The sequence below is a fragment of the Penicillium samsonianum genome (assembly GCF_028829775.1).
Source record: "Penicillium samsonianum strain IBT 33392 chromosome Unknown utg000003l_segment0_segment0, whole genome shotgun sequence".
NCBI classification, from domain to species: domain Eukaryota; kingdom Fungi; phylum Ascomycota; class Eurotiomycetes; order Eurotiales; family Aspergillaceae; genus Penicillium; species Penicillium samsonianum.
Window position 1 is genome coordinate 179899 of NW_026643261.1, and position 16511 is coordinate 196409.

The 16511-nt window shown below is 49.4% G+C and overlaps 5 protein-coding genes across 5 annotated transcripts; 1 reads left to right on the top strand and 4 right to left on the bottom strand.

Annotated features, from left to right (window-relative positions):
- Positions 1-3278: 3278 nt before the first annotated feature.
- Positions 3279-4854, top strand: N7471_003617 (putative MFS transporter; the record flags this gene model as incomplete). Its single annotated transcript, XM_057276337.1, has 2 exons — positions 3279-4629; positions 4688-4854. The coding sequence occupies 2 exons, from the start codon at positions 3279-3281 to the stop codon at positions 4852-4854; spliced, it is 1518 nt and encodes a 505-aa protein (XP_057135947.1).
- Positions 4855-5121: 267 nt separating this feature from the next.
- On the bottom strand, positions 5122-8412 carry N7471_003618 (glycoside hydrolase family 35 protein; the record flags this gene model as incomplete). Its single annotated transcript, XM_057276338.1, has 5 exons — positions 5122-5911; positions 5970-6129; positions 6183-6476; positions 6530-7526; positions 7612-8412. The coding sequence occupies 5 exons, from the start codon at positions 8410-8412 to the stop codon at positions 5122-5124; spliced, it is 3042 nt and encodes a 1013-aa protein (XP_057135948.1).
- Positions 8413-9126: 714 nt separating this feature from the next.
- On the bottom strand, positions 9127-10814 carry N7471_003619 (elongation of very long chain fatty acids protein; the record flags this gene model as incomplete). Its single annotated transcript, XM_057276339.1, has 2 exons — positions 9127-9957; positions 10026-10814. 2 exons carry the CDS (start codon positions 10812-10814, stop codon positions 9127-9129), a joined length of 1620 nt encoding a protein of 539 aa, XP_057135949.1.
- A 1115-nt stretch (positions 10815-11929) lies between these two features.
- Positions 11930-13807, bottom strand: N7471_003620 (uncharacterized protein; the record flags this gene model as incomplete). Its single annotated transcript, XM_057276340.1, has 4 exons — positions 11930-13318; positions 13381-13467; positions 13535-13633; positions 13706-13807. The coding sequence occupies 4 exons, from the start codon at positions 13805-13807 to the stop codon at positions 11930-11932; spliced, it is 1677 nt and encodes a 558-aa protein (XP_057135950.1).
- A 964-nt stretch (positions 13808-14771) lies between these two features.
- Positions 14772-16363, bottom strand: N7471_003621 (uncharacterized protein; the record flags this gene model as incomplete). The annotated part of the gene is made up of 2 exons (XM_057276341.1): positions 14772-15999; positions 16077-16363. The coding sequence occupies 2 exons, from the start codon at positions 16361-16363 to the stop codon at positions 14772-14774; spliced, it is 1515 nt and encodes a 504-aa protein (XP_057135951.1).
- Positions 16364-16511: the final 148 nt, after the last annotated feature.

Sequence of the window (16511 nt, forward strand, 5' to 3'; positions counted from 1 at the left end):
TCTATGGCCAGGGTTCTATGCACTGAGCCTGCATTCTTGTCTAGACATGCATCAATTCCGGCGAAATAAGGTGTTTGATGATTTCTTCATCGCATGAACAGAAGCTGTGCTGTCCGGGCGGATCTTAATTGATTCTATGGATTGTTGTACGCTCTATTCAGGGCGATTTGACCAATACAATCGTGCTTCCGGCGGATATTCCGCCAACCCAAAAATGGGGCGGCGTTTCTTGAAAAACTCTCGGTCTCTAGACAGGCGCTGCTAGCGCCAGTCCATCCAAAGCCTAAGAGATTCCTCTTCCACTCGAGGATTTTATCTTCGGCGTTGATCTAATGAATGTTCCTCCTACCATCTAATCGGTGTGGCGGTGCATATTCCTCACTTGTTCTCTGTCATCATCTTCTTTTTCAATTCTGTTTTCTTTTTCCTGCATCGTGTGCATCTGAGTCATTGTCATTGAGTATTATTGGGAGCGTGGGTTACTGGACTGTTTTTGTTCTTTCATTTTATTTCCGTTTTCTCTCTTTGTTCTCCTGTCCTTCTAGCACATCGTTCCTCATGGTCAACTCTAGGCCCATTTCATATCTATCACTCACTAAGCTCTGAATTCAATGTCTAAGCCTTGTTGCATTCTGTCTTGACAATCTCATTTTTGGTATCTCTTCGGCTGCTGTGTTGGGTAACTGTGTTTAATGGGCGGTTCTTGTTGTCTGCACAGATTCAGATTATGTCGTTGTTCCTCGGTGACTATCTTCTACTGCTATTGTAGTTCGTAGGGTTTGTTCTTGATACTTTGGGGAATAGGAGTAGATACACGAGCTTCGTATTGGTTTAAGGTAGTTGAGAGGGTTGCAGGTCATAATTGTGTTAAAAACATGGATTTTCTTTCTCCAACCTCTCGAGATTTTGCTGCTCGCCAGGACGCCAGGTTGCCTGGTGACATAGGCAAAGCTACGATCATGATAGCATCAAAATGCAAGCAGAATATACAAGAGTCTATCAAGAAAATGTCTGAACATTTTTGACTTGCCACATAGACAAGTGGTACATCTAGTATCGGTTCTTACTAGCAGGAACCAGAAGATGACTTGACCCTTCACGATCAAAACATCAAAACTCTCGAATTTTTTCGAGGTCGTCAGGTTGTCAGGTGAGTTATAATATGCAGTGAAATTCTACTAGTAAACCATACTGATTACTAGTCGCGGTTGAGACTAGATCTTCAAAGCTCTCGAATTTTTTTCACTGTCAGGTTGTCAGGTCACTTAGGATATTATGTTTTTAGTAGTTACTAGTAGCTACTAGGGAGATTTTCAATATTGAAGAGCAGAAATCGAAAAGTTCTGAACAAGGTTAACTCTTAATTGGACAGGAGGTACCCTAGTGGCGCGACCTCGCAAATAGTAATTACTAGTAGAAATTGAAATGTGATCCAAAGTATACATTGGCACTTGAATCGTCAATTTCCAAATTTTTAGCTTGAAGGGTTGTAGGGCGAATGATACAAACCTCAAGCAGAACGTAGCATTTTGATGACCTATGGAGGGCCACTATAACCGTTTTTATATTACTCGCAACTCGCGCATTATCCAACCTCCGTAGAAACATGGCAGTGATACGAAGAGCCACTAGTAACCTAAATAGCCAGCAGTAAATCCCGGGGAAGAAACAAAGAATTGATCGTGGGGGCAGCCAATCCAGGAAATCCCAGAGCATCCGACGGTTGGTCACGGAAAGGCACGGCAGCCATTTCCCCCCCTCCTCATCCCTTCCGTGTTATGACCAATAACACAGATGAGAGATGTCTGATCTTAGAAACCAGCCTATTCCCAGGCTGTGTCAGTCACAAATCCATAGAAAGGAATCACATCAGAACTGCAACTTTGTGGTCACCGAGCCCGCTTCTGTCTATATGATCTCGCCTAGTATTCCCTCTTTTAGTTGAGCCATTCTTGGTCTGGATCTTCCGAATAAAGGAATTATTTATTCTAAAAGTCTATGAGTGGAGAGAGGTTGAGGTTGAGTCGCCATCGGCTAATCTACGGCTTTAGGTAAGGTTTCTGATAATGACCTCTAAGGCTGTTGCATTATTCACAGTTATTAGCTACCATATATTTCTACATTCTCTGTTCAGGCCGGAATGTCTTTTCGGTCCGAAATGAAGAAAAGACCCGAAAGGAATGAAGGGATCGGGAAACCGAGAATATTGGGATCGGAACCTAGGATGATAAGAGGAATCTTGGCTTTCCATACTATTTACAACATAGTATCTCGTGATGGGAAATGGGAACAGCATACTTCTATTAGAATGCGTGGGAGTCGAATGTAGTACTGAATCAGAGTTGATATTGGATTCTCCACCTTTTGAATCCGATAAAGCTTAACATCTGAATACATTGCTACTACGTAATGACTTCTATACACCTCTAGATGTGTTCGGTTAAAATGAATGGATAAGAAGGTCTTGACATTGATTATTGAAACATGCTGCTCATAATAGCCACAGAATATTATCGGCTACTATAAAACACTGCTTTTGGTATTGTTTCCGTAGCCCTAACTTTGACTGGGAGAACCAGGCAAAGACACAAGAATAATAACCATATCCCCAACCTCAGATACTTCCTACGTATCCCCTCGCTTTAAAATGCCAGAAAAGAAATCAAGAAATCACGCATATTGGACTGAGATACACCCCCACGCCGGGGTGATACCAAGGTTGGGCTAGCCCTTAAATACGCTTAAATACGAGTAAGCATCCCCCACGCGGGGAGATGATCTTTTCTACATGCAACCTCATCCCCTGTCGCTTCTCCCCACAAAAGGCTGGTAAAGGATGGTATGATCGGGATAAGTCCGGGGTCTGGCATTTCCCCAGTCTTTTCCAAGTTTTCTGCGGGGAACGATGTTTGGTTGTCCCGTCCTACCTACATATGTAGGGATATCATGGATTTGATTGGTATGGGCATTTATAGCCCGGCAAGTTTGGGATACTACTCTCTCGGGCGAATAGACATCAACGCCACATATCTCACCCCTGTAGAAGAGGATTCCAAACTCACAATTCGCAACTCGCCCCGACTTGCCGAGTCTCACTTTCCACGTGTGTTTTCTTTTCTTCCCCATTCTTATACCCCTTGCTTCCTCTGGTATCTTCTTATTGACTTTGGCTTAGACTCACATATTAAGTTAGCTGGTGTGGTCTTGCTACTTATTTCAATCCTTCTCTCATCTTCCTAATACCTTCGTCCTTTCTCACACCGGCAAAGCAAACAACGATGTCGCCCAGAAACTCAGAGATCGAAGTGGGAGATATCGACAAGTCTCACAGCGACAATGTCGAAATTGTCGCCAATGCCGATAGGCCCAACCCTCAGAAAGAAGCTCCGGCCTACGTTGCCAACCTGACGCCCGAAGAACGCGCGAAAGCCGAGAAAGCTCTCGTCCGAAAGATCGACCTGCGTCTACTACCCATGATCATCATCATGTATATTCTCAATTATTTGGATCGCAATAACATCGCTTCTGCTAGACTAGCAGGCCTCGAGGAAGACCTAGGTCTTGTGGGCAATCAGTTTGCGACCTGCGTCAGCATATTGTTCGTCGGTTATCTGTTGATGCAGATCCCATCCAACCTGATGTTAAACAAATTCGGCAAGCCAGCCCTCTACCTCCCTATTGCGATGATTCTCTGGGGTATCATTTCCACCGCTACAGCCGCTGCTCAAAGCTACGCCAGTCTCGTGGTCATCCGCTTCTTCCTAGGTTTCGTCGAGGCTGCCTACTTCCCAGGATGCTTGTACTTCCTGAGTGTTTGGTACACCCGTAAGGAGCTGGGTTTCCGCACGGCGGCGCTGTACTCTGGGTCCTTGCTCTCGGGTGCTTTCTCGGGTCTGATCGCAGCAGGCATTACTAGAAACATGGACAACGTGCTAGGCCTGCGCGCTTGGCGATGGTTATTCATCATCGAAGGTGCCGTCACTATTGCGGTTGCTTTTATCGCAATCTTCGTTCTCCCCAACTTCCCTCGCACAACTAGCTGGCTTTCGGAGGAAGAGAAGCAACTGGCCGTGTGGCGTCTAGAAGAAGACATCGGCGAAGATGACTGGGTCGACAGCGAGCAGCAGACCTTCCTGCACGGAGCCAAGCTCGCCTTTGCAGACATCAAGACCTGGGTCCTGATGCTCATGATCCTCTGTATTGTCTCCTCGGCCTCAGTCACCAACTTCTTCCCGACAGTCGTCAAAACACTCAAATACGGCAACATCGAGACTCTACTCCTGACAGCCCCACCCTACTGCCTAGCCGTTATCTGCGCCTTTGCCAACGCATGGCATGCAGACCGCACGGGGGAGCGGTACTTCCACGTCACCGCACCGCTATACATTTCCGTCGTGGCATTCATCATTGCTGCTACTACCACAGCTACTGCACCCCGCTATGTGGCAATGATGCTCATGGTGCCGTCGTTCTACTCGGGCTATGTTGTCGCTCTCGGCTGGATCTCAAATACCCTGCCTCGTCCGGCTGCGAAGCGTGCCGCTGCTCTGGCTGCTATTAATTGTGTTAGCAATGCCAGCAGTATATATGCTAGCTATATGTATCCTAATTCTCATGCTCCAAGATTTGGTATGTATTTCTCTACCGCTGGTTTTGTTTCTATCAATCTAAACTAAATCTCATCTAGTGCCTGCCATGGCTGTCAACTGCGCAACGGCTTTCATCGCCATTGTCGCTGCAACGGTACTCCGATTTATGCTCGTACGCCTCAATAAGAAGCTTGATCGCGGTGAGGAGGTCGAGGGTGCTGTTCCTGGCGAAGGAAGCCGTCGTGGTTTCCGCTTCTTGGTTTAAGATTATATCATTTTAGATTTGGGCATTATGGCGTGGGAATATATTCATCAAGGGTTTTGGCTCATGATTATAATGTGCTTCTTGGTCTCGATGGCTATCTGGCTATATATAGTATGCCTGCTAGTCTAGGATCTCAAGTATATGTCGAAAATGCCACAAAATGCCTATGTAAGATATTCATAATATGTACTAGAACTATATAACACGTAGAATACTAGATGCTAGATCTAAATCATTTCGCCACAGCCACCTTTTAAGCTACTGAACTCAAGCATATTTAACCCTCTCCTCAGTCCACCCGGGCCTCAAATCCTTAGTATCCAACGAAGCAACATCCAACGAACTATCAGCAAGATAATTGACCCGCCAGTCAATGCCAATACTAGCCCCTTCCTCACTTTGCGCCCAAACAGCCACACCGATGGTGTTCTCCCCCGTGTAATCCAAAATTCCGACAGGAACAGGATAAACAACCTGATTCCCAATATAAGGATTATACCTTCCATACTGATACCCATTAACAAACAACTGAGCGCGATACTTCGTCGTCACACCAGCCGGAGTTGAAAGAACAAACGAAATCGACACATCAGTGTGCGCAGGGATAGCAAGGGGAATGGTAGTCCGGAAGAATCGAACCGTCGCACCCTCGAAGCTAAGGACAGACGTTGTCTCCTTAGTAGTGGGTTCCTCTCCTCCCCAGGCTGAGTCGTCAAAGCCGGGTAGATGCCATCCAACTCGCTCGGCAAATAGTCCGTCCTCGTTGTACACGCCGCGCACCGGGTCTACGTCTGACTCTCCGCCTGCGGTTCCGGCTAGACGCCAGTGTGTGAAGCCTGAGTCCGAGCCGAGCAGGTTTGCGTCCATGATGCCGCGTGGGTTGAGGGCGCCGGTTGTTTGGTCGTGGCCTGTGTCGTCGTGGATGATTAAGAGGACGTTTGGTGTGTTCGCGTGCAGGGTTGCGTTTGTGAATGATAGGGTTAGGTTCGCTTGGGATGTGGTGGCGGTGCCGAGGTGGGAGGCGAGGAATTCGCCGTTTAGCCAGGCGGACCAGCCGCTGCAAATCGCAGGTCAGTATCATGTTGGTTCAATGTGGTGGTGGTTGTGGAACTTACAATGCAGATCCTCCCTGGACATTGATGAAGGCTCCCGTCGCCGTTCCGTTGAAGTATCCGCGCCACAGACGGACGCCGTTGTGGAATCCGTATTGATCGGCGTAGAGGACGGGTAGACTTGTCGGGGTTCTCGGGTTTAGCGTCGTCGTATGGTTGGCATCTGCGAAGATCAGCTATTTTTGCTCGAGTCGTGTTCATATACCAGTAACTTACCAACCCACGCCACACCAGAATCATCATAATCTGTGAATCGCTCTGGCAGACTGTCTTTCGATTTCCATGAAGTCAAAGCCGGCAGCTTGATAGATTTCGGGGCATCCAGCGAGCCCTTGAGACTGCCGTACTCGGTCGAATGGATGGGAACCTTCCTTCCATTCCAGGTCACGGACTTGACACCCTTTGGTGCAAAGATGTCCAGCGTTGTTGCGTTGACGACGTCGCCAGTTATCTCAAGCTTGGATCCGGACAGCTTAGCGTTGCGGACGAGATACGGACCCTGGACGAGAACTGCAGCAATGATTAGTATTGTGAGCATGAGAGAAATAATAATGAGAACATACCACTCTCTGTCTCCGGCACGAATGGATCATTTGTGACTGCAGGAGCCCAGAAGTCATACGCCGACTTTCTGTCAAGCACGATAACTCTAACACCATCATCGAATTCCAGAACGGTCGTGCCAGTGGATTGCGTGAAGGAGGTCGTCAGACCGCCATGTTCCTTGATGAACTTGACCCGCGAACATCCCTGGCATTTCTTGATAGAACCCTTCTTGGATCCCTTGATAGAGAACTCGCCAGACTCGCCAGTCGGAACCCAGAGAACCAGGGTTGGCTTCTTATCGAAGATAGTATATGTCAGCACCTCGGCTGTGGAGTACAGCAGAGTCTTCGAGCCGAAGGTGAAGTCCGTCACGATGATCTTCGACTGGTGCCCATTCAAGCGAATGGTGCTGGCATATTTAGGGACAGTCAGAGCACCCACAGAAGTATTAACCTTCAAGTGGAACGGCTCGTTCGTCGAGATGGAAGTGTTCGAGTGGAAAGTAGCATAGAACGCAGCATTAGTCTCTGGATTCCGAAGCTCATAGGCCCTCACAGCGGGGTTATCAGTGTACTGCGTGCCATTACCAACCAACTCCGTCATTGTCAGATCCTTGGCAGAACGAGTGAACAATGCCAACAATTTGGTCTCATGGTATTTCGACCAAATAGACCGGTCCTCTGAGATCGGCGCCGAGTAGTCGTAGCTGGTAGCCGTGACCGGCGCAGCCATGGCACCGTGGTTTTGACCACCGAACATCATGTACAGGGACATTGCTGTCACACGCTGCCCGATGTTCCAGCGGTAGAACAGGTTGGCAAAGTCATCACCAATATCACCGGGGCAGCCACCTTCTGGTCCACCCCAGGGATTGTATGAGCCGCCCTGGAACTCGGGCATGAAACCGGGCATGCTGGGCTGGGATTCTTGGAAGTAATCGTGGTATTCCAGGACCTGGAAGGGCACGTATGCACCATTGGTGGAGGTGCATTGGGTGATATCGCAGGTCCAACACTGTTATACAAGGTAATTAGTTTTTGTTGCTCTTTCTTTTCTATTCACATCTTGTTTCCCACTGTATAGATGGAAATGCACATACCGAAGGATACGAGTCCACACCGGCAACATCAACATTCCCACCCGCATCAGACCAGTCCTTCCCCCACGAGTGGGTAGCCATATTAGGATCATTCACAGTCAGCGGTAGCGTAATACCATTCTTACGAGCATTGGCCTCGAGCAGCTCCATGTAAGCAATTGCCGTCTCATTCGGCACGCGCAAGGAAGGATCACCCAGCCACTGATTTCCGTACTCATTCTCGATCTGATAAACGATGGAGTTATGGCCATCAGTCACTTGGTAGCGACTAGTGATCTCTGTCACTTCGGTAAAGTACGGCGTCCAGGCATTCGTATAGCGGGTATCATCATTGCGGAGGGTACCATACTCACCCGTAGTCAGCCACAACGGGAAGCCACCAGCATTGGCTTCAGCGTTGACGTACGGGCCGGGCCGGACGATGATGTACAGCCCCAATTCCTTAGCGAGCTCGAAGATGGGGGTGATATCGCGGGCGCCGGTTGAGAAATCCACTGTTGCGTTGTTCGGTGCGTGGTACGCCCAACTGGAGTAGAAGGCGAAGGCTGTGAAGCCGGCTGCTTTGATTTTCTCGAGGATGTCGCGCCATAGAGCTGGGACGGGGATGCGCCAGTAGTGGAATTCGCCGGAGAAGATGAAGATGCGTTCACCGTTTACTTGGAAGCTGTAGTGGTCCCATTGCACGACGGTGCTGAGGCCGTTATCTTGCAGTGGCCATTGCGTGACGGCTTGGTCATCTGCTTTGGTCGAAGCTCCGAGACAAGCTAGGAGGACTAGCAAGCAATTGAAGATGCGCGTCATTTTGGGCCGTGGACCGCTCTTTGACTGCGCGAATGCTTTGGAACATTCCCGGGGTGGCCATGATTAATTTATATTTGTTTCTCACTCAGCCACTGGATTTAGAGTAAATGCGGCGTTCGACAGGGTCAAGCAAGGTAACGGATGTTAATTTTCCCTTTCAGGTGGATTTGGTGGAATCTCCGGTGTTTGGCCGGTGGTTTTTCCTCCATTCACGTTACGGGATTACTCCGGATGTGGAGGACAATACATTAGTTACATATGTAACATGTGGTCATGTCTGGGAGGTTTCATAAATACACCGTCTTCTCATTACACAATAAACGGATGATAAAGATATACAAAATAATATATGCTCAAACAGCGAATGAAAAAGGCTGGAAATACAAAAGACGCTATAAAAGCAAATCCACCGTTCCTCAAGTCACCAGTCTATACAACTCGGATAGCCGAGTCTGGGGCCTGGGGAAGAAAGAGTCCGGAGAGAAGGCTTTTCCCCGGATATTCCCCCCACCGGGGGCCATGACTCGAATGCATACACCGGGCCGGATCGGCAAGTGTAGGGGACCCAGGCTTGCGGGGAAGTCCTGAATGGCGAGTGAAAGCACCAAAGCAAAGCTATTGAATATCATAGCCGAGCATCAAATCATTTTTTAAAAACCCAAAAACTCCAAATTTATGCGGTATAGGAATATGCTACCAATTCCAAGGTTGCATTTAGGCATTGTTATCCAATACCCCGAATGGGTTCTCGCCCTTTGTGCTCGGGCTGGAGGAAGACTGCTTCTCGGCTTTTTGCTTCTTAGCCCCCTTCTTGACGGGGACCTTAGCGAACCCCTCTTCAGACTCCGACCGACTGACCGATGCCGAGGCAGTCTTGGCCTTTGAGGCAGCGGCCGAGCGGGTGCGGACCGGCGAGTCAGCGATAACCTTCTCGGCGATCTTCTGGACCTGAGCCTTGAGGACCTCATCATCGGTGGTAACCTCGCTGTTCTCGCCCTCAATGGCAGCCTTGCGGATCTCGCGGCTCAGACTCTTCAGAGCATCCAAGCCGGCCTTCTCAGCCGCCTCCATGTGCGTGGGCTGCTTCACTCCTGGGTCCTTGCGGTTCAGGTAGGAGCGGACAAAGAAGCGCGCAAAGAGGTAGGTAAGGGGAAGGAGGTAAGAGACGTTCAGCCAGATGGCGAATGCCTGTCCGGTGGTGTCCGCACAGGTCATCATCTGCTGGGAGTAGCCGGATTGCTGGACAGGGGCGGCGGTGAAAGAAGTGCCCACGTTCTCAGCAAGTCCTTCTGCGCCCGCAGCCCGGAATGCCAGCTTCTTCAACCAGGTGATCGAACCAACCTCGGCGGTGGCGGCGGTAGCAGCATTGGTCAGCTGTTGCAGGGCGGCGCTACCGGACGGGTATGGGATAGTGTAGTGAACGAATAGGTAGGCGGCGGCCATGTTGGTTCCGAAGACGAACTGGGTGATTTGCATGGTGGTCAAGCTACGCTTGATGGCGTTAGGGACGCGAATGCGGAGAGCCGTGAGGGTGTAGTAGGTGTACTAAAGCGTAGAAAAAAAGTTAGTAACTTCGTTTAACAAATCAAAAACAAGGCGATTGCCCGACTTACCATCATAGCGTGAATGGCCGAGTTAACCAGACAGAAGATCCAAATGGGAGCTGCCATGTAGCGGATACCAGCCCACATGCACATCATAGCTCCTGCGTGGTGGTAGGTCTGTAGGGTGGAGCTCTTCTTGCCCTTGGCCAGAATGATCGCGGTGTCGACAACCTCGTAGAACTTGGACAGATAGAAGAACCAGCCGAAGTAAGCCAAGCCCTGGTTCCACAGACGGCCAGCATCCGTGGGGTCGGGCATGCCGTTGGTAAGGTGGAAGGCGGGGTTGGGGATCGACCACTCGTCGGTGATGGGGCTATAGATAGCGGCATTGCCATAACCGCGGGGTCCATTGATCTTGCACAGCGAGTCCACAACTCCAACCAGTCCGTGAGGGTCATCGCTATCCGGGAAAGAGCTTCTGAATGCGAGTAACATGCCCACGAAGGTCCATGCGGAGTACACAGCTAGGAAGACATTGTGGAGAACGACGAACAGCTTGAACAAGCGGGTGTTGCTGAACGCATATGGCTTATACCCGCGGCGCTTGTTGATGCGATTGAGCAGGACCACAGTGATCGCATAGACACTGGCGACTATGATTGGTAGCCGGACGTCCAGCACCTGGTTGTAGAGATCGTTCGGGATGTTGAAGGGCTGCTTCCATGTCGGGGAGTCGACGTGAGGCGCGGGGATGGTCACTGGAAGCTCATGAGGAGGGAAGGCAAGGAGAGAGGCGGGAGGGAAGGCAATGCGAACAATGGCCTGGCCAAACTCGGTGGGCACGTTGAAGTCGTGCATGGTTATCGCCACGCGGAAGGCGTTCAATTCAGCGCGTCAACAAAGGTGATAAGAAAGAATATAGGAGAAAAGATATGTGATTTCTAAAGAATAAAGAAAGTAAAAAAAAAAAAGAAAAAGAAAACGGTTGAAGTGTTGAAGTCGAGTGGATCCAGATAAACTAACTGCCCTTTAAATTTCTCAACAAGGGCAATCTCCGACGATCTCGATCCGCCCGCGCTTAGTTTGTTGGGAATTCCAAGGCTTGGCCAAACGTGCCGAGGTTAGTATCGCCACTTGCCTATTAAGGGTTACATCTAGTTAGTTAGTTAGATATGTACAACGATGTACATGTATAGAAGAGTGTAACAGTGAATCAATTCTGTTTCTCAATTCGAGAAATTGATCTTCCATCGGGGGGGGGGGGGGGCGAAACTGTAAATGAATTGAACTGCCAATGATTAGGATAATCCTCCAATGCTTTTAAAAATTGGAAACCGTGGGCAAGTCGGTACTCTGGACCGATGGTCGTATAAAATCTGGATACCTCCAGGGCTGTATGTTGTACTTTGCAGGTTGCGCAGCCCTACCGAGGAAGGGGCCACCTGGACAGCCCAGGAGGGAAATCCCGCTGAGTCAGCTAGACAAAGTTCCAAGGTTCCGAGTTCCCCGGGAACATTTTCAAGGTTTTGGCCTTGGAAAGTTAAGCCGACAAAAAGCTTGGAAGCTTTGAAACCTTCCGAGGTAGGAATGTGCCCAGGTGGTGACCTCAGACTATCGGGATCAGCTGCTTGTTGGGATGACCACATGTGCACTATAATCGTCCCAACAAGTTGCCAACAAGTTGGGGATATGCAATCAAATATAAAACAGCCTAATCGGATCACATGCAGCCTCGGTCTTACTGTATGTTGAAAATGCGTAAAACGTGAAAGCATGAGACTCACCGGGATAGACAGGACTATGATGTACCTACAACTGTTGTACAACATACATCGTACAGGGTAGATAGATCTGCAAACATCGTCATCATGACAAAATTGTTCGATTTCCATCCTGTTTAGGTTGTAAAGAAAAACACCAATCAACGCCAGGAATGCACAACATACACATATACACGGTTGATAGTAAAATCCTTAGCGGGGCTTGGTATTATGGGGAACGGGAGGAGGCCCCAGAGGTGATGGTGACGAAGCGTCAACGGGAGACGCACGAAATTCAGCCCGCTTGGGTGGAGGTGGCGGCGGGGCCTTCTTGCGTTGGGCTTGAGTCTGGATATCGGGCTCTGTGGGTGACACCGCTGCAGAGTTCGACTGGGCCATGGACATGGGACGAGACGGTGGGCGTGGAACCCGTTTGTTGGCTTCGGCGGAGAACTTGCGGTCCTCCACAAATGTGTTGAAACGCGATGTGACTCCACCCCACTTCTCTTTACCCATGTCGATTTTGTCCGCATGGCGTTCACGGAAATCTTGCACAGAGGAGGTGCCCCGCGCGGGCTCCGCCGGTTCCAAGTTCATATTAGAAGTATTCGACGCGGGCCGGGCCGGTGGGCTAGGCGCTGCGGGAGAAGAGCCAGTGAATCGTGACGCATAACCACTCAACTTCTGTTTGCCTGAATCGATTGAGTCCGCGTGACGCTCACGGAAATCACCGTATTTCTGCTTTCCTGAGTCAATGGTATCTGCATGACGCTCACGGAAGTCACCGTATTTCTGTTTTCCCGAGTCGATCGAGTCCGCGTGGCGCTCACGGAAATCACCATATTTCTGCTTTCCTGAATCGATGGAGTCTGCGTGGCGCTCGCGCAAGTTCTGGAAAGAAGATGTGCTGCTCGCGGACTGCGCCTCGATGTTCGTCGAGGCTCGAGCAGGCGGGGTGGGTGCCGATGGAGATCCCGAGGTGTTCATCTGGGAGAAGCGTGACTGCAGCTCATTGACAGGCGTATGTGAAGGCGACGAAGATTTCTCCTGGCCGATTCCAAATCCAGGAACCGAGACACCCGCGTTTGCTAGGCGGGATGTAGCATCTTGATTGATATAATCGTGGGAGAGTACCGGTTCAGGAGAATAAGCGGGGGGCGGGTCGGCGCTGGGGGATCCATTGCGGGCAGGAAGGCGTGGCGGGGGCTTTGGTGGCTTTGGCTTTGAGATTGAGCTTGTTGAGGCGGAACTTGCTGAGTCCAGTCGCCGCACTGGTGGTGGAGGGAGATTGTCTGTAGAAAGGCCGCTTGTGTCGACGCGATACGGGACCGGAGGCGGAGCGGGCTTTTGGAACTGTTCCTCCTCTGCTTCGGCTACTTGCTGTCGATGGAAATTCTGCGCGTCTATCTGATCCTGGGACAGCGGAGCTCCTACACCCCGGCGGTCGGGTGTTGTCTGATTTGGCACCGCGGCTGCTCCATGGTAATTGATATGTTTGGGAGGGGGCCCGAAGGTAGATGGGTCTTTTAATGCTGACAATGGTCGTGAGACATGATCAGAGCGGTTAGAGTTGGGTTCGTTGCCCTTTCCCATCCAGCCAGCCTAAAAGCGAGCAAAGGTTAACACTAATGGCTGAGTCGTGAATACACGAAGGGTCAACTTACCACTTGGCCCCTGATACCCCCCTGTGATGAGGAGCCCTGTCCAGAGCCGGAGGAGTCACCCTCCTTGCCCTTTCCCATCCACCCAGCCTAGTAGCAAGTCAGCATCAATGGTCGAGGTGCGAGTGAGTTCGAGAGGGGTAAGTAGAGAGCTTACCACTGAGCCTCTGATACCCCCTTGTGGTTCAGAGGACTGTCCAGAGCCAGATCCAGAGCCAGAGGAGTCACCTTCCTTACCTTTTCCCATCCACCCAGCCTAATAGCAATGATAAGTCAGCATCAATCGCCGCCCGAGTTGCGAGTCGAGAGGAGCGAGAGGTAAGCTTACCACTTGGTTAATGCCTTTGAAATCACCACGCCAGCTTTCCTTTCCACCTTCCTTGCCTTCTGGGTGCCAGCCACCCTTCATAGTATTGCGTAAACCACTCATTATGCTGCAGACCTGGGGAGTGCGGGGATGACAGTGCTAAGTGGTTGGGGAAGCCGTGACGACAATATCTCCACTTGGTCACGTGAGCGCTTGATTTAGTAATTGATCTATATAAGTGGGTACCACACAAGCATCCCGTATACATATTGCATGATAGTGAATATATGATCATTGAAGATTCTAAGAAGAACAATTCAGTCAATTTTACAAGTTCCTGCTTCAAAATATCCATGGATTTGATTGTCAACCAAGTAGGCGGTCTGACCAGATTCTGCTATCATGTTCCATCACCGCCATGCTATCGCCAAAGCAGGTAGGCGGTACAATTCTGCCCAAAACAGGGGTTATATTAAACTTTAAGGATGCTCCTTTCGCACTTCGGGGCATATGGTCAACTGAGAATATACAGAGAAGATTAGCATGGCTCCTGCATTAAGGATGACACGCATAATCAAAGAGAAGCACCTTTTTTTTATATTCCTTCGCCGTCCTATATTGAGGTTCCTCCATGGATGTAATTGGTCCAACGGCATATGGAAATCACGTGATATTCTGCCAATTCAAATTTCATTGGTCGGATTTTGGACGTGGGTCCCGCGGTTCCGTCATTCTTTTATTAGGTGGTCCAATGGGAGAATATCGAGTGGAGATTCCTGTGTCCTGTTGTGAAGAAGAAATGGAACTTACCCTGGTTTTACGTATTAGAACTACCCTTTACGAGACCAGGATCCGCTATCTGCCTATGGACCCGAGAATTTGAGCAAGCTCAGATCGGTTGCGAAGCAAATTGACCCCCATGGTGTTTTCAAAAAGTTGTACAATGATGGATGACTGCTTTCCAAGACTGCATAATGGGAAACTGGAGGCTAGCTTACGGTGAAAGAAAAGAGATGAATATATTAAGTATATGTATTTACATAGTTGGGAAATGACAAGTGGGATCGGAATTAATTAACAAACGTCTTTAGTCAAGACTTTCTTGGAGAAATCGTCGAGTAAGATCATTCTCAATCCATTGCTCAATTAGGCCAACACTGTCTCCGACAAGGTGGTCGTAGTTTGCACCCTGTGGGATAAACATAGACTGATGTGCCACGACTTCGTCCATGTCCTCCATTAATATCGGCTCCCAATGGGAGTTATCGTTGTGCCTCCAATGATGTGACGGTAAGAGGATGAACTTGCGAAGGTGTTGTTTATTAGGGTCTGAGGACTCTGTGGTTGTAATGGAGCCATTCTCAGTTGAGAGGGAAATGCTTCCTGAGAGGGACTGGCTCTCTATTTGGTCGATTGAGCTTGAATTAGACAGTGCGGTACTTGTATGATCCGCCAGCGAAGTATTCTTGTCATCGTTGGTTATTTTGGTTGCCAGGGAAGAATGAGAAGTGGCGGACTTCAAGGGCTTTCTTTTTATTGTCATGTTGTTCATGGAGGTGGTTACTTCAGTTTCTTCGGAACCACTTGGCGTATCTGGGTTTTCGTGCGAATGCATTTTCGTTGCATATTCATTCAGGTCAATTTTGACCTCCCTTGCGGACTCTTCGTCTTCCTTTGTAGAGTTCTTGGCTTTCTTTTTGGCTTCCTTTTCGGTTTCCTTTTCGGCTTTCTTTTCGGCTTTCGTCTTGGATTCTCGTGGTTTGCGGCCAGTGCTCGCGGTATAGTAATTGACAAATCGTACTCTCCAGGGACTGGACTCAGCAGCTTCCAGCTCCATCAAGTGCCGGTACCGCCCACGAAGTTCGGAGTAATTGTTGACACAACCAGCAAATTTGAAAGGTGATACGACGCGATCGAAGATAGATCGTGAGAGATTGTCGGTATTTTTGTTGACAAAATGCATAATACCCTTGAGAAAGCCACGGTCAACCAGACGCACATCGTTCATGAATGGTGGGTCAAAGTTTGGATTGAAAGAGGCGGGTTTAAAGGCTGGTTCCAAGCCCAGAGATTCTTGTTCTCTCGCAAGATTCTCTTCATCTGCCGGGTCTTTCTTGGGTATTAAGCCCATGGTTCCTGTTGCTATTACGCGGGGATGGATGCCCAGAAAGGGGACATCGAATCCCACTACACCCAAAATTCGATGCTTTGGTTGCCCGTCTTGTTGTAAGCGAGCAACGTCTGCAGCTAGGATTCCGCCGAGACTATGTCCCAGCAAGATAACATCGAGGTCATCTGCCTCATGTGGTGATAGCCTGCAGGTATCTCCATTAGCATATGTACCTCGTTAAAAATCTAGGAAAAACGAGCTTCCTGTGGTGTGATCGCATACCAGGCACTGAATTGATCCACAGCCGTTTGTATCTCGCCTTGAGACTTGTATCTGGGATACATGCGGGTGTACACCACGTGTGACTCGGTCAACGAGGCCGTTAACAGATCATGAACATGCAGCGGAAGATCATGAAAGCTAGCTTCTGATCCCATGAAGCCATGGATATAAATCAGTAATAGCCTGCGCTTTTCTGTGGTCTGGTATCCTCCGGGCCGAGGCAGCGACAGGGTGGAATGAGATCCATCGGCGCAAGTACGAATATTCCCCTCCATCTCCATCTCCATCGCCAAATGAGCCACCAAAGAGAGAAGCTGAGATAGGAAAATGAACAACAGAATTCCCTTCTTGGGACTCCCCAACCTTGGAACCTTTCAAGGTTGGAATGCGGGGGGCTTCAGATTGCCACCGAAGCTTACTAAGTCAAGCGGTTGG